At 23.4% G+C, this 18,245-nt stretch overlaps 2 protein-coding genes across 3 annotated transcripts in view; one reads left to right on the top strand and one right to left on the bottom strand.

Moving 5' to 3' along the window:
- The window catches only part of LOC129614373 (protein toll), a 319,631-nt gene that overhangs the window by 204,910 nt on the left and 96,476 nt on the right, over nt 1-18,245 (top strand). The gene's annotated exons all lie outside the window — the stretch shown is intronic.
- LOC129614374 (uncharacterized) lies at nt 5,831-15,334 on the bottom strand. Of its 2 annotated transcripts, XR_008697376.1 has the most exons (4): nt 15,000-15,334; nt 14,250-14,386; nt 11,764-11,855; nt 9,642-9,777 (listed from the first exon to the last, which is right to left on the bottom strand). XR_008697376.1 is itself a non-coding variant. In XM_055528949.1 (3 exons), the coding sequence occupies exons 1-3, from the start codon at nt 15,319-15,321 to the stop codon at nt 9,703-9,705; spliced, it is 534 nt and encodes a 177-aa protein (XP_055384924.1). In that variant the 5' UTR covers nt 15,322-15,334; the 3' UTR covers nt 5,831-9,702. The 2 variants fall into 2 exon arrangements, 1 of the variants encoding a protein (XP_055384924.1); XM_055528949.1 differs by lacking the exon at nt 11,764-11,855 and having other exon boundaries at nt 5,831-9,777.

The raw sequence follows: 18,245 nt of genomic DNA on the forward strand, positions 1-18,245 counted from the left end.
AGGCAGTAAGGAAATTTCTAAAATTTAAAAAAAAAAAATCAAATTATTTTATTTCAAAATTGCTTAGCCTTTATTTCAAATTTTTTAGTCTTTAATCCAACTTAGTAGACTCTTTTCACTTTATATTTAATATAAAAATTTGATGTGATCCCCAAATAACCGACTGTATTATGCATTCTCTGAATATCATTTAGAAGATCCAATAAGTCCAACAATATTTGATTAAATTTCAGGATTAAACATGATTGTAAGATTGTTTTTTGTACACACTCGTTAAAAATTTCAACAAAATTAGTAGCCCTTTAGTTATTAATGACAAAAATAATTAATCAACATTTATCTAATATCGTATTCAAGGCGGATGTATTTTCCTTAAAAACTCGACATTGTGGAATTTGGGGCGATTACAATACCTCTCTTATTATTTAAAATACGGTCGTTAAAAAAATACCTTTATTCTCTTAATAATAATTATATTTATTAGTATCCTTGTTAAGAGAAACAAAAATTTACAAATATGTATGTATGTATGTGTCTTGTATATTATAAAGAAGCAGTGAGGCTTAACCGCTTAATAAATTGGAAGTTTATGATTTGTTTTTTTCATTTCACGATAAATTTTCGTAAAAAAAAAAATTTATAACTTCAATATTGTGTGTGCGTGTATGTATGTGAAAATATATGCACTATCAATTTTTTATTTTTTTTTTTGTTTTTCTTTGAATTTAAATTGTAAAATTGCATAAAAATTTAACGAATACCGGAAATATGTAAATAAATAAATATAAAAACTATTAAATAATTAAACACTTTAATATTTAAATAGTTTTGGACATGAGTTTTTTTTTTAAAAAGTTCATTACATTCACCTATTTCGTACCTGTATGTAATATCTGATTCGAAAAAAATGAAATTTAAAACAGGGTCGGGTCTGAATTTCTCGGGACAACTAAATTTCTAAATACAAATAAATACGAAATTGTAGATGTGAGGAAAAAATTGGAAAATTCATAAATTACAATTGGATATATTCAACAAAATATTTCCAAATTAATTTGAGGGCCTCTCTTATCAAGAGGAACAGAACGAATGAGTAGATTTAAGATCATTTCATTCTGTTACATGTACAGTAGGTAGGCGACAAATTTAATGAGAGCAAGATGCCTTGAACTAAACCCAAATAATCTTAATTATAAAATTTAATTATTTGAATACTTCAATAATTTATTTTAATAAATTTTTACAAGAATTCCAAAGTATCCAAAATAGCTCCCATTTTCTTAGTGTTAATAAAAATTTTATATACAATTATATGTACAACTTCTCTATAAATTCAAGTTAATAATCCCCTTTATTCAATCAGCTGTGGTCTTCTATTTTCCGTGCTACTGTTGTATTGAGAAATTTTCTTTCATTATGTAATTAAGAAATTTTCGAAATCCACTTTAATTGATCAAACGTTTATTGATTTCAGTATGAAAAAAAAGAGCAATCTGCCATTCCTGTTTTATATTTTAAATAAATTAATTTTCTACATTATTGGCGAAATTAATTGATAAATGAATAATTGTTGCCTACCTATAGGCTTTATATAATTAAGAATATTATGCCCAAAAGATTCTTTTTAAAATTCCCAACTTAATAATTTCAATTTGCATTTTTTTTTCTTGCTTTTTAAATAAATTTCTTAGAAATGAGAAAGGAATGAGGCTTTAATGCTTTCATTTATATTTTATACATTCAATTCCCATTCAAATTATAACAGTATACATTCATATATACTTATGTATGTTTGTGTTTTAGGTATAACAATATTCCTGCTATAGTACACAGTAGTACATACAAAATCATTCATCCTTTAAAGTCCATTTTATTGTTTCCGAAATATCCTACTGTTTCATTTTATTTATTATTTGTTTCCTTTTTTTTTTTGTGTTATTTATTTTGTTTTTCATTTTAACACAAAAATAACAATGGTAATGGCAATAACAATAACAATTGTTAATTCAATCGTCAGGTCTCATCAATTATTATTGAATTCTTCCCGTCTGATCAATTTTGTATAAATTAAAGTACTTAATTTGTTTGGAACGAAAAAAAAAAACAAAACAAATTTTTTTTTTATCGTTTTGTAATTTCTCTCTGCGCTATTTTTTATTTTTGTATATGTGTGTATAGAAACTACTGTTTTGTGTCTTCATAATGATTTTTCCTGCAAACAATTAGTGTTGTTTTCAATTGTATTTTAGGGAAATTAATAACTCTATTGTTACTCGTATTAATTTTGCTTTGTGCTTTGTCCTCTCGCTTGTTCGTCTATTATTTTGTCACTTCAAATGTTAATAAAGTGCATTTTCATAAAACTCTTACCTATTTACGCATTTTCTTACAAATATTTCAAATATTTCTCGTTCTTTTTAAATTATAACAATTTATGCCCAATTGTAAATAAACTCAAATTCTGTGCCCTCCATAATTGTAAAAAGTGAATATTTTCATGAAAGTCTCAATTATCATCGTGTTTAATTAATTAATTTATTAGCCGTTAACTGTACTCGTCTGTTAACACTACTGTTACAGACAGATCTGTCTTACTAATTTTGTATAACAAATTAAATTTTTAAAACAAAATGTGCTATTTTTTAAAGTAAGAAAAATGTCTCTGTCTACATTAAGAAAGTTTCTCTAATAAATTTAATTTGATTAATAATTAGTACTGGATTCGAATTTTTGATAATTAATACGGAAAAATATTTGAACTCTACAGTTATCTACCGGGAGTATTTTCTAATTCTACAGAATTAGAAAAATATTATCATTGAACTAGTTTTAAACCTACGATAGTAGCAAGAGTTTTTCACTGCGCAGTTGTTTACTGCACGATCAGCAAAACAGTGAACCTCTTCACTCAAACACGCACAAATAATTCGTAATGACCATAATAATAAAATATGAAAGAAAACTTTTCTAGTATATGTTTTGAACTTGCAAGTAAAAGCTGTTCAAGTAAATTTGTTTTATTAGTCTTGTAATGTTTTCATTCATTGTGTAAGGCATAGAATTCGTATCATAATCCATAGTATATTAATAAAACAATTATGAGTTTAAGGGAAAACAAACGCATTGAATTACAAATAAGATCAATTAAAAAATGCCTGAAAATATTAACAACATACACAAAAAAAAAAAATTATTATTCTATTGAAATTTCTGACAAAAAAACAAAATTTTATTTCAATTCATTTAATGAAAATTTAAAATATTAAGGGAAAATCCTTTAACACTTTTATTTCTCTCCATTCTCTCTATTTTATTAATAACAGGAAAATAATTTTAATTGGGAATCCATTCTATATTAAATTGGTAATGGCTTTCAGTCAGGGCGTAAAAATTATTTACTATCGAGTAATAACAATAATAAACAAAAACAAAAAAAATATACAAGAAATAAACAAGAATAAAATTTTAATACTGTTATACAATTATACAATTTTAGTAGTATGCGTTATGTATAACCGTATATAACCTTATATATAGTATATAAACGGAAGGATAAGAAGTAAATAAATAAAATAATAACATTTTATATTGAAAGCGTTATATAGAGAAAAAAAAACTAGAGACATAACAGTAAATATTTATAAAACAAAGAGTAAAATTAAAAACAAAAACAAAAATAAATGAAATAAAATGAAAATAAAATGAAAAAATGAGAAAGGAAAAATAGAGAGAATGACAGGAAGTACCTGCTTTTGATGACAATGTTTTATTTATGTAATGTAATTAACGGAAGTTAATAAGAGTTAAGTTATACCTTTTGGAGGCATTTTGCTTCCCTGCTTTTAATAAAATTAAAATTAAAATATAAAAAAAGAATTCCATTAATTGTATATTTTATTAAAAATATACCTGTAATTACTTATAAGGATATAGTTGCACGTATAATATCCTTTTTAGCGTAAACGAAATCAAAAGCAATTAATTAAATATTTCATATAAATTTTAATAAAATTGTTAATTTTTAAGTAATAATTAAATTTTTTATCACAGCTTAAAAATAAGGGGCTATCCTCCAAAATCAAAAACTTCGCCGCATTCTTTTAAATCCTTTACCAAAAACTATAGAACATTTAGGCCATTTTCATTTTTCCTCTTTCTTTGGTTTGTAATACTTGGTTGAGTTTAACATGGTCGAACTATTGGAAATATGATATCAGGAGTATAGGCTATTAATCCATTAATTATGAACACAATTATGAATTAAGTTCAATATGATTACCTAAATAAACCAAGTAACTGAACCAAAATTAATGCAGATCTAATAATAAGCACATTCCACTTTTGTATTTTGTTAAGAAGAAACAATGTTTCAATCGTTTTACCAAAAAGAAAATTTAATGAACAATGGATTTGATCAGCATAACATAAATTTACTTGATATATTTCCACTTGTAAAATTCACTTAAAAGTGGGTAAAATTCCATTTTTTGTAAACTGAATATGCATGGCGATTTCGTTAAGAAATCTAATAAATTTGACAATTCCATATTTTGTTTGGAAAATTCACTAGATTTATTCCGAATTCAATAAAAAATCTGACAGAGAATTTTGTTAATTTAAGCACATTACGGTAATGTATCGTAGATTAGGTTGGTTACAACATAGAATTATTTCAATTATTTCTTCTCAACGGAAAACAATTACCGCTACTTCTCTTAATTTTACTTATCCAAAAATTTTAAATTGGTTGTCGAAAAAATAACATTTTTATATAATTTTAAGGAAAAGGCTGTTTAAAAATTTGAGAATATTTTAGGTCTTAAAAGTAGATAAAAATTGTTTTCTACATTATATGAGTTTTTTAACAAATATCAATTTTGTGTATAAAATAGCACATTAATACAAATTTTATGGAAGGACACATTGACGGAGTGAAAATTATAAACGTCACTTTTAAAACTTTGTTAAAAATTTGCTATGAATTATATTCCAATAAAAAACTATAGCAGAGCTTAAATCGGCATAACATTAACTGCCTTATAGTCTATCATACTTTTTTGCTCATATTTTATTCACTTTCAAATCAGAATTCACCATTTTTCTAATGGATATTTCAGTTTTTCAATTGGATTATTGCATTTTTTTCTCAAATTGTCTCAAATTTACGAGATACGCAATACGGAATCACTTTTCTCACACGAAAATTACATTATACGAATATATGATAGTTACTAACTTTATTCTCACTTACCGAGTAAAATACCGAGATACACGATCAGGCCCTAAATATCCACAATATATTGTGTAACACACCATACGACCAATTTAAAAAAATTATGAATTTGTTTAAAAAAAATTTCTTTTTTTATTATTTCTTAAACATTTTTTGTTTTTTTTTACAATATTTTCACAATATTAATTAAGAATAGTTTTCTAAATTTCAAAATATATTTTGTTATTTTTTTTTTTCTTCATTTTGTTTTCTAAATTTTATATTTTTATATTAATTACTTTGGTATTTTTAATTCACATTTATAAGAGCACATTGCGTTAGACAATATTTCTAGTGTTAATTTTTATGGTACTTCGTCGTTTTTTTTTTTTGGTTTTTTGTTATTTACATTACATAACAAAAATATAATTAAATTTTTATATTTAAACTGAACTATTAATACAAAAACGAAATACATAATTAGTCCTATACAAAAAATATTATTTTTCGATTCCCAACACCTACATTCTAGGTTGCTATTTCTAACTAGTAAACTTAAATTTAAAAAAAAAAAAAAAAACAAGAAAATTTTTTTTTAATTATTTTTTTTATATTATTTTTTTTTTCTTAGTTAATACAATATGGTGGTGGTGGTAAATTTTTTCAACCCTTTTGGTGTTTAAGTGCTTAATATTATTTTAAAATTTTTGTTTTCTAATTAAATTTTTTATAAATTTTTTCACGAGGCACTCAAAATTTTTTTTTATATTTTTATAAAATTTTAAATAACCGATAAAATTTAATTAATAAATTCATTTTAAATGTTTTAATATTTTAATTTGAATAATTTATTTGTTAAATTAACAACTAAATTGTTAATTTTTTATTTAAAAAATGAAGAAAAATGTTTGCAAGTTGAAATTAAATTGAATTTTAATAAAATATTTATAAGTTCTTCCCTTAAATTTAATAAGATAAGAAAGATAAGGCTCTGTGGGTTTTTTTAAATGAATTTTATAAAAATTTTTTGTAATTATTAAATACTACTGCCCTTGTTAGTATTATTGCCCTGATTAGTATGAAAAGGCAAGGGCAGTATTAAATACTCTCATTACATTTCGCTATATGAAACAAAAACAAAATTTTTATTAATTCATTTAAATTTTAATTTGAAATTTTCAAAAAATTTATCACAGACATTTAAAATGCCAAAACTTGAATTTTATAGTCTTTTTTTTTTTTTTTAAAAAAAATATCTTGTCTTTATTGAAAAATTAATTTTGAATTTTAAAATAATTTTGTAATTTGCAATTTATTTTTTTATATAAAAATTTTGTTTATGTTGAAATAATCTAGACATTTTTTTTAAAAAGGAACTAAATTTTAAATTTACACTAAAAATTTAACAAAAAAATACAAACCCTATTTGCAAAGTAACCAACAAAATATTTATGTGAATATTTTAAAAAATATTAATTAAAAATTTTTAACTCAAAATAATTCAAAATAAATTTAATTTTTCAATTTTCCAGAAACTAAAATTATTAATTTATACTTTATATCTTAATTTAATTTTGAAAAAAAAAATAATTTAATTCTAAAATGCTTATTTATTTTCATTCCATACCCTACACATAGTCTTCCAACATTCTTAAGAATTAAAACCACAGATTTTTTTGTAATTAAACCGTTTTAATTGAGATCAAATTCCCTTTCCTTTTACATACATATACGTACTCACCAATACGCTTATTAAATTTAAATACGACAAAATAAGAAACATACGGGAGTACTAAAGCAATTATAACATAAATGTTCGGATCAAAATTAGAAGAGAATATTATAACAAGAGAAATGAAATAAAGAGAGAAAAAATGAAACTACATTATTAAAATTGAAATTTTTTTTCTTTAAATAAACACGAAAATTGAAACAAAAAAGAAAAAAATTTTAATACAATTTAAGTCCTCATCATACTTGTCTACTCTGAGCTGAGTTTTGCCAAACTTACTACAGTGGGAAATAATCAATTTTCTCCACTAGTTTGTAACTTATTTCTGAAATTTTTTTTTTTGTAATTTGTTCCATTTATTTTATAAAGGCAAGTATAAACGAGGCCCTAACACAAACTCCTATTATTTCTCTATATTATTCAATATATTCTATAATTTTTTAAATTATTTTGGTTTTATTTATTTTAAAAATTTTTATCAAATTTTAATAGCAATTTCTAATTTTCATTTCCAATTTTCGTTGTCTTTGTTATTCTAAGAAGGTTATTTTTTCAAAAATACACCCTACATGAAAAAAAAAACAAACTTTATAATGTTTATTAAAACCTTCTTAATTTTTTTTTAATATTAATACTTATTTACTTAGTAGTATTATGTAATATAGGCAAAAAATGAAATATTCTAAGGCACATTGCCTTTAATTGTGTTCAATGATTTATAATTAAAAATGTTATTACTACTACCAAAAAGTGCAAAAATTTTTGTTATGGTAGATTTTAAATACAATCTTGAATATAAATTAACCCATTTTTTCGCAATGTGCGAATATTACCACAGATTTTGATATTACCAGGAATAAAACTCTTTCAAAAAGCAATTCAAAACAAAAACGCGTGCTTAGTACAATTTAAAAGTCCCTGCCAATATCAATACAACGAGGAAAAAATGGGTTAATAAAATTAAATCTTTAATTAATTCATTAATAAATCTACGGTATTTGAAAAAAAAAATTGAACCGAAAATAATTTTAAGTTCCAATTAATTATAACTAATCTGATTTTAGTATGACAATTTTAATGCTTCAGTTTTTCATTTTTATTAGAATTAAATTAAGAAAATATTTCAAATTATAAATGCTTTATGATATTAAATTTATATACTTAAAATTATAATATTTTTATATTTTATTAAAATTAATTAAATTTTAATTAGAACAAGAAAACAAATATAAAAATTCAAATGATATGCAAAGTGAAAAATAATTGGTATAGAAAATTTATTCGTATTTCATTTAGAAATCGACAAACACATTTTTAATGAAAATAATTTTTAATAGTTATGTAAAAATAACAAAATCAATAATTAATTTTATTTACATTATTAAAGGCTTAATTTTATATAACAACTTAAAAAATTTTACAAAATAAAAGTGAGTTTTCAATAGTTTTGCGGGAGCTTTAAATGTCATAGTTGTCAAACTTTTTGATTAATAAAACTATTGAGAAGCTTTTATTTGACCAACATTTTGACAGATCTCTGAATATTCAATTTTCATGTAAAACTATCGAAAAACCCACCTTCATAATTTTCAAAAACTTAAATTATATACACTTATACATACATACGATTAATTTTATTTGAAAAGACACTGTGATTAGCAAAATTTTACATTTAAACATTTTATTTGTTGAATAAATTTTAGTTTTATAATGGAAAATAAAAATAATTTTTTTTTTTCGGAAATTTTTACATGAGTTATAATTATAATTTTGTAAACTTTTCGTAGTACACAACGACAACTATTAATATTCACCTGGGGCTACTCGAGAAAGAAAATGTTTCTCTTCTGCAAATTATTTTGACATTATTTTGACAAACTCACAATTTTTCTATAAGTGACGCTAATGGCATTTTTAAGTGTCAACTTTTAAATTCAATTAAATGGAGGAAGCAAAATGTAAAATATTTTACTGGAAAATAATGAAAATGAAATGAATAGATGACAATACTGCCTTGACTTACTTATGCGATTTGAAATTTTATTATCAGATAATGTCAGTGTCAAATGTCACCAAGCTATTTCGGGTTACCGCCTAGTTTTTTTTAATTATTTTAAAAAAACTCGTAAAAATCGAAAAAGAAATTCGTGTAAGAGTGAATTTTTAAACAAGTTTTGTATATTTAATTGAATAAAAGAAAATAGCGCAAATTACCATTTGACAATTCTATTGTACGTGCATACTTAACTTAATTACTTTCAATTCAACCTTATTTGTGTACTTCCAAATTAAATTGCATATTAAATTTTGTATTATTGTTAGCCATTTTTTTTTGTAATGGCTAATTTGTTTACAAACATAAACTTTGTAAAATATTTATGACTCATGTAAAATAATTCCCCGCAAACCTGAACAATATTCACAACATTAAAAAATATAAAAAGCTTATTCTTATTTTTATATATTTTATGCATTATTTTTTTGATTTTTCAAATTTTATGAATTTTATAAAATTCAATTCATACTCGTAATTATATTTTGTTTATTTAATTTATAAAAATATTTTTCAAAATATTTTAAATACAAAAATATTATGTCTTCACAATTTGTTTTTTTTTTTCTATTTTTTTTTTTTTTTTGTTTTCGATCACTTACAAACATAGAAATATTAGTTACAATGTTTAAATGTTCTTTACATTTTTTATTTTTAATGATAAAAATTCAAAATTAAAATTAAAAAGAAAAGCAAAAAAATAAATTATAAAAGATTTTCATCGTCCGAGTCATCTGGAACATTTTGTAGCAATAAATTTGCAGCGTCTTCGTGACGTACCTTAAAAGTATAAAAAAAATTTGAAATATGAAAAACATAAATTAAAAATTCTTATACAATTAAAAATAAATAAACAAAAATGTTAATTTATTAGTAATTTAAAAAAAATAAAAGTTAAATGTAGAAAAAGCGAAAGAAAATTAATTGTTTTTAAAAAAAATAAGTGAAGGTGCACTATAAAAATTATAATATACCCTGACATCGGAAATGTACATATTTAAAATATTGCGAACACAATGTCGCATTCAATTGAAAATGTGATCGAATAAATTTTACATTTAGTCGAAATTCATTTATTTCAATGTGTTCATGAACCATTTCTGCAACACTAATTGCCATTTGAAGTATTTTGTATATACTAATGTCAATTTGAAAAATATGATGACAACAATATCAGAGACATTATGTTAAAAATAATCAGAATTGACACAATGTCAAAAATTTTATAAATTTTGCAACTCAACACTTTGTGTATTAAATATACATTGTGTCGAATTCAATTTTTTTTTTATTGACAATTCCGATGTCACCGATATTCAATTACATTGTATAAGGGTTAGGTTAGTTCATTTAATATATTCATCGACGAAGTATTTAGATTTTAAAAAGTTTACATTAACTTTCATTAAAATTTAAAATGAAAATAAACAAACTGTGATTTCAATAATGCTTTATAAAAAGTTTAAGTACGGTATTAATATGATTGTACTACCGTCTCAGAGCTTTCAATACCTTTACATTTTAAAAAAAGAACTGCTAAAGCTTTGGAATACATTTTGGAATACAATTTTTGCAATATTAATACATACTTTGACGTTTGCTCGAAAATTTCAATTTAAAGTTCTGTGCAAATGTTAGTTTTTAATAAACGTTACTGCATCATTAAAAATTTAGCACTTTTATGCTGCATTTTAGGAAAAAAACTTAAAAACTAGCTCTTTATTGCTGAAAATATATGCTTGTTTATTTAATTGGATTTTTCTGGCAACATTTATATGACAAGGTATAAGAAAAGCGTGCTCGATTTTTGGCATACCCGATTTACTTTTATTTTACATATCCACTACGTATAGAACGCATTTAGGAAAAGTGTACAATGCTAAAAGCTTTTTGGAATGTGATACATTTGGAAAGTTTACCTTGCAAGTGCATTATTGAAGTCGCATTATTCACCCCACCTCACGAGAATTCAAGTGATTTTTAATTGATTGAAAAATTGTTAGTATTCTCTATAGTTAGGTGTTTAATATATAGCAAGTGATTTGAAGTTTTTTCATTTAATGCATTAAAAATTCTGGCCGAATTTCATAGTAATAATTTACTAAATTCTCTTTACCATATAAAAGTTTCAATGTTATTGCATATGTAATTAAAAATTTTGTAAGAAAGAACTGAAATAAAAGCGATTTTAAAGCAAATTTACTTGATTAATTGCACTAAAGCAGCTCTATTTCATATTATCAAAATCAGAGTGTCCTAACGTATATTAAAATTATTTTGCAAAAAGCGTATATCTAAAACCACTTGCGAAAAATTTAGGCCGATGAATAAAATTTTTTAAAAAAAGTGTATAAGATTTTTTTTTTAAATTTTGAAAAGAATTTTTCCTATATATAAAATTAAAATGTTTGTTAATTTTTGTTATTTTAATTACAAATTTTTTTTTAATAAATCAAATAAAATTACAAAGAATTTTCTAAAATTAATTTTGCTGTTAATTTCTAATTAAAATGAAATTCTAATAATTTTTATTTTTGTTTTTGTATATACTGTGCAATATATATATATTATATTAATATGTATATATATATATAATACATTTAAATAAAACAAAAAATTTAATATATAAAAAATTTGTATGTTATTACTTTTGCATTAACAAGAATATATATATAAGTATAATATAATTTATATATAAGAATATTATTTATTTGTTAGAAATATTAATTAAACTTAAAAAAAAATTTTTTTAAAAAAAATTCATACCCATTTTGGTTTTTTTTTCTATTATTATTTTTATTAATTTAATTAATTATTATGGTAACTTTTTATTTGTTTCACATATGAAATTCCAATTCCTTAAACACGTTGTACACACACACAATTTGAAAGAGAATTAAAATTCCATTTTAATTTGAATCAATGATAAATTAAATTAAGCAATAAATATTAAAAATATAAAATTTATTTGAATATATACAATTATGAATTTATTATGAAAATATATAATTTAAAATTAATATTTATATTTTAATATAATTGTTGTATAGGAAACGAAATAAATTTATTTTTCGGGAAATCAAATTCATTAATAAACAATTAAAAACGGGAAAAAATAGAGTTGACCTTGTCAACTCTGTGATACCCGTACGAATTTTTATCCTATGTGCGAATAAATATAACTGACTATGGGAAAGACTATGACTTTAAGTTGCCGTATTACCAGTTTTTCAAAACACTGTGTGTGCCAAACTACTACTGAAATTGTATGGCAGCTACCTGCAAGAGCCAAGCTATTTTAAAGAATTGTTATATTACTACTAATATTATTTGCTTGTGAGAAATATCAATATTGCAGCTTTAATAGTTTCTGAGATATAGCCAAATAAATTTTGAAGCTGTATGGCAGCTACCCGAACCAGTACCTCGATCATGTCGAATTTAAATAAATCCAATTTAAATACAATAAATTATTTGTGAAAATTTGGTGAACTTAGCTCAATTCGTTTTTGAGTTATCCCTGGGACGGACTCACGGACGGACGGACCGACAGACGGACAGACAAAGCTAAATCAACTCAGAATTCGACACTGATCAAAAACATACACTTGAGTCTATATCTAAGACCGTTTTTTCTTAGCATTACAAACGGTAAGGTAAATTTAGTATACCCTTCGAACATACGTTCGTACGGGTATAAACACACGCATAATCAATTATCACGTAAGTTCAATTTTTTCGAAATTTCAATCTAATGTAAGAAAATTATTGGATTATGCAACGTACGTATGTAGAATTTCCAAAAATGTAAGTGAATATTTAAATTGGGGTTGTTAAAACAATGAATTTATAAAATTTTTTTGAAAAGATCAGAGCCCGGAAACCGAAATTGGAACGATTTTGCGTTTTTTATCATATCTACAGAACGGATTAATGGAATATCCTGAAATTTGATGTCTGAGTTCTAGTTATTACTGAAATTAACTGGGTGAACTTTTCAGAGAATTCGGGTTTTGGTACAAAGCAAAATTCTAATTAGAGCCAAATTTAGACCTTTCTAGGTATGTTAAGCTAAAAGTTCTAACTTCCTTAAAATTGAAAATATTGAAATGATTCTTCTGTAACATTTTCACTAAACTAGGCATTGACAGATTGCGATCGGTTATGCGCTGGCCACATCAGATTTTTAATATTGTTGAAGTAAAGAATTTCTTTCATTCTATTTTGACATAAGTTAGTTTTTGCCTTTAAAAAAATTTTCTTAAATATTTCAAATTGCAATTTACCACGAATTGTCATTTTTGCAAGTAATCCACTAATATTCTAACCATTTCAATTTAGAATGAGAGAAAAATTAAATATGAATATGAAATTGAATGGTGGGGAATTTAGTTTTAGATATTTCGGAGAACAACATGCATATAGGTTTGAGTAGTAGAAAAGAATAGAAGAAACTCATTTTTGATGAAATAGCGTATGTTAACCAAGTACATTTCCACAAGTAAAATATATTTTTCGAATTAAATAAATTTTTTTCTGCATTTTGGAAAATTAGAAATACGAAAAATTATCAAATCTTTTTCTAAACGACAGGCAGAAAAATTATTCTGAAGTCTAAAGAAATAGGTATTTAGAAACGATTTTTAAAATGCAAATGAGAAAATTCCGACACAAAATTTTTAAATAGATTTTGCCAAATAATTTTCATCTATAATTTAATCCTTAACAAAATATGAATTAAATAACCTAAATGGTATTTAATAATCAATATATTGGAAAAATTTAAATTTTTTAATATTGGAGGAAATTATTTAAAAAAAAAAAACTAATAAAATTATTCATTAGTTTCGATAACACTAAAACGCAAAAATTTAAATTCACAAACAGTAAACCCTAAATATAATGAACACTCAAAAATTTACAAATTGAATAAATAGGAAAAATCAAAAACAGCTCAAGAATTATGTCCTTAAAACACAGATTTTGTTATATAGAGCTGAGAACAAAGACTTAAATGAAGTATTCATTATATTGAAATTCTACTGCACCAATATTTTTTTACAAAATTCTCCAATTCATATTGTATCGTAATTATATTCAAATAATTCTTAAAGTTATTTTATTATTAAAAAAAAATAATCGAAACAAAATTTTTCAAACGAAAATCCAATAAATTTTTTTTTAATTAAATATTAAAAAAAAAAATATATATATATATATATATATATATAATTGAAATAAGTTTATCTTACCCGACTATATTGTACGCCACTATTAGAATTCCTTGTTAATACACCACGTATTTTACTTCTTACATTTTCATTACGTAAAAGGACTAACATACATCCAACGAATAAAGCGAAACAGAATAAAAATGTAACTGTTATTCCTATATATACAAACATAAGTATATGTGTATTTATATGTAACAATGTAATAACAACAAAATAATAACAATATAATGTTATTTTTCATTAAAAAACAGCATGCAGGCGTTATCATACATAAAAATTACCAGGATGTCATCATAAGGCAGGCACGTTGTTGAAAAGAAAAAAAAAATAAAAAAGAGAAAGAAAAAAATTAATTATACTTTTCTATATTCGTTATCATCATAACAATCATAATTGTTTATAAGTATGTAAAATGTCTGTAGATATTTGTGTTTACAATAATTGTATAAAAATGTTAGTTAAATAATATGTAAAGAAAATGAGAAATGATAACAGACGGATTGACAGAATTTTGTTATAATGTTTATGTAATGCTCCTTAAAATGTTTATGTAATGTTCCTTGCGGGATACAACGAAAAAATAATAATATAATAATAAAAAATACAAAAGTAATTGTGTTACTTTTGTTTTATGTGCTGCTCTGTCATATTTTTTGCAAGATTTACTATTTTCATAGTTATTCTTAAAGCCATTAAAAAAAAATTATGAAGCAAAAAAAAAGGATACGAAATTGTGTAGCAAAATATTTTTTTCATTATTTTTTTTACCTGATGCTGACATTGTTCCAGTTGATGGAGTTGTACCGTTGTCTGTAATTGTAGTTGTTTTATTATTTGATTTTTCTGTTGTTGGTTCAGCAACTGATTTTGTTGGCATCGGTGATGGTACACTATGATTTTCTTCTATATTTTTTTGTGTAGCTTCAGTAGCTGTTTTTGTTGCTGTTGTTGTTGCTGCTGATGCCTCTGTTACAGTTGATTTTGTAACTATTTCATTTGATGGAATAACAATTTTTGGTTTTTCATTATGATTAATTATTGTTGGAATACCCAAAAATGGACAAATGTCTGGTATATTTTGATTAATCATTAATGAACAGTTATTGCCCTACAAAAAAAAGAAAATGAAATTGTAATATTGCATTTCACAAAAAAAAAAAAAAAATATAAAACAAAATTGTAATTTAGCTTTAAAAAAAATTACTGAAATTCATAGTTTGCAAAATAGCATAGAAATCACTTCAACAATTTTCAATATAGAAACTATTTTTGTGACTTTAAGTTTAAACCGTTATACAATAATATTTATAAAACTGTTATACACTATTTGTACAGCATTAGATCTGAATGCCTATCCATATTGAATAAATTTATTGATTACGATATAATTTTTGAGAAAATTTCTCCTAAATTTTATCGTAATTATTGATTACGATAAAATTTAGGAGAAATTTTATAGTAATAAATTTCAAAAAAGAATTATACTAGGCATTATACCTAATTTTTTTTGGTTAAGAGCGGCAATGTAACAATCTTGCTAGCTTTTAAGTTCGACACAGTTTTTAGTGTTAAAAAAATTAGAAATCGAAAAATGACATTAGCATATTTTTAGGGGTCACCAATCAGGAAATGAAGAACAACAAAAATATTTTGTTTTATTAAAATAAAACATTTCTCGACAAGCCATTGGTGAAACAATTCTAGTTGTCGTGTAAAAGACAAATTAGTTATACAATTAAAGGAAAAGCATTTTAAGATAACCGTAAACTCAAATCATCAAATGAATAGTCTTAGAATTTTTTCTACATTTTTTTATAATAAGAAAAATAATTCCTACTAAATTATTTAATAGGAAGTCGTGCGTTTTCAAAATTTGCACGTTATTAGTTATCATTAGAGACACAAATACTACATCATTGCCGAGTACACTATTGGTAATTAAAAATTATTTAGAAAATTTAATATTACACTACATCTTCCACTGATATTTTATATTTAATTTGTACAGTATACAATCCATGTAAAATACCATTTATTCAATACAAAAACACAAACTATAAATAATGTCTATACAATAATTTCTATATAAAGAGCAGCAATTATCACAAATTTTGTTTTACTATGAATTTCTATATAAAACTTAAAGGAATAACAAACATTAACTACGTCAAATATTCTGCAGCCAAGTAAGAAAAAATAAAATGAAAAAAATCTGCCTACTTTTACTGCATAATGCACAATTTAAATGCATTTCAATTTCAAGTATCTTTTCTTTTAATGTTTTCAAAAAAAAAAAAAAAATGTTTTACTGCATTTTATACTTTTATATTGTAAATTAAAGCAAATGTCATGATTATTTTTAATTATATCCTTCTATTAATGCCAAAACTCTTCGCACGACTTCCGATTAAAAAAAAAATTGGTATAAGACGAAGAAAAATTGTATTTTATGTAGAATTAATGGGAGAGGGAGTGGAGGATTGGACTCCCATAGTATATCCTTTAACTGGTCGTTTATTCTGTCTTCTATACTTTTACAGTTCTCACGTTATTTTCACTTCGCTCTTTTTACATCTCAAAATATAAAAGAAAAATAAACAATTTTTTTTTTAGAATACTTTTTAGCTCTTTAATAGCAATTTTCATTTTTTTGTTTTTCTTGTTTTTCTATTTGGTGTCCTTTTCAACCATTCATTGCAAGTCAGCGTCATAATTATTATTTTTGTATATAATAGTTGTTTAACGAAAAACAAAACACCAGGGATAAAACAAAGCAACAAACTTTCATAATAATATGGGGCAACAGAAAAACAGCAACAGCGTAACAGCGCAAAGAATTTTAAAACTCCAAATAGGTGAAATTGCAATGAACCATAAATTTCTTTCTTTTGTTAAAAATAAAACACTGCAGCAATTCCCCCTGAAAATCTCATCTAATTTCGTTTCCAATTCCAGTGTCTCGTTTAACGTTTTTCTTAAAAAAAAAAATTTTTTTTTTAATTTTTTTTTTTTTCTTCTTTTCAATTCAGAAAATTCAGAGATATAGTTTGTTGTGTGTCGTCATTTTAAAAATATGAAGACAATAGAAAATTATATTTTAATAAAAAAGGAAAAAAAAAAAATAGTATAAAAATTAGAGAGAGAACGTTTTATGTTATAAAACACCAAGAATAATTAACAAAAATTTATGAGTTCGTGAACTCACAGAATTTCTTTTTGTCTTAATAATTTCATATTTTTGTTATACACAAAGAATAATTCTACAGAAAAGTTCATTTCTGTCATATGGAATCTCATTAGGAGAGAAAACTCTCTTGAGAAATGTTTTTTTCTTTAATATTCAATAATAACAGTATAAATCTGAATAGGTGTTGAAGAGAATTCATTTTATGACAAATTTCATTTTAATCAGGTTTTAACAGTTATACACACATATATATATACATACATATTTACCACTGTTTAGAATTACAAATTCCGTTTTAATTATAAAAACTTTTACTTTTTAACAACTTCACTTTGCAAAATGGAAGGGGTTCATTTACATTTTTTTTGTTATATTAAAATTTTAGAACAGTATAACAATTTGTAATATTTTTATTTTAGTGTTTTTTTTCTATAAATATAAAACAAATGATTATTTATTCACATAATTTTCAAATTAATTTGAGAATAAATTCAAAAAGTTTTTAAAAATGAGAACACAATGAAAACTCATTTAGGAACCATTCAGGAATTTTTCTCTGTATTTGATAATTAAAAGATTAAAAATTGTAAAAATGTTATGGGGTTTTGGATGGGATTTAGAATAACTTAACATTTTGTTCTAAAATAACGAATTTCTAGTATGGGGAATAAAATTTCAATTTGATTCTAAAATAGTAGTGTTTGGAAATTTCTTCATACAACTGCAGAACAGGTGGATGACGTAATCAAAGAAACCAGTTAAAGGCAGAAAAATAAAAAAATTTTTCTCGTCGAACCTGACTCGAATCAGTGACCTACCGTTTTCTA

Source organism: Condylostylus longicornis, unplaced genomic scaffold (genome assembly GCF_029603195.1).
Source record: "Condylostylus longicornis isolate FDR11 unplaced genomic scaffold, ASM2960319v2 ptg000107l, whole genome shotgun sequence".
Lineage (NCBI taxonomy): Eukaryota > Metazoa > Arthropoda > Insecta > Diptera > Dolichopodidae > Condylostylus > Condylostylus longicornis.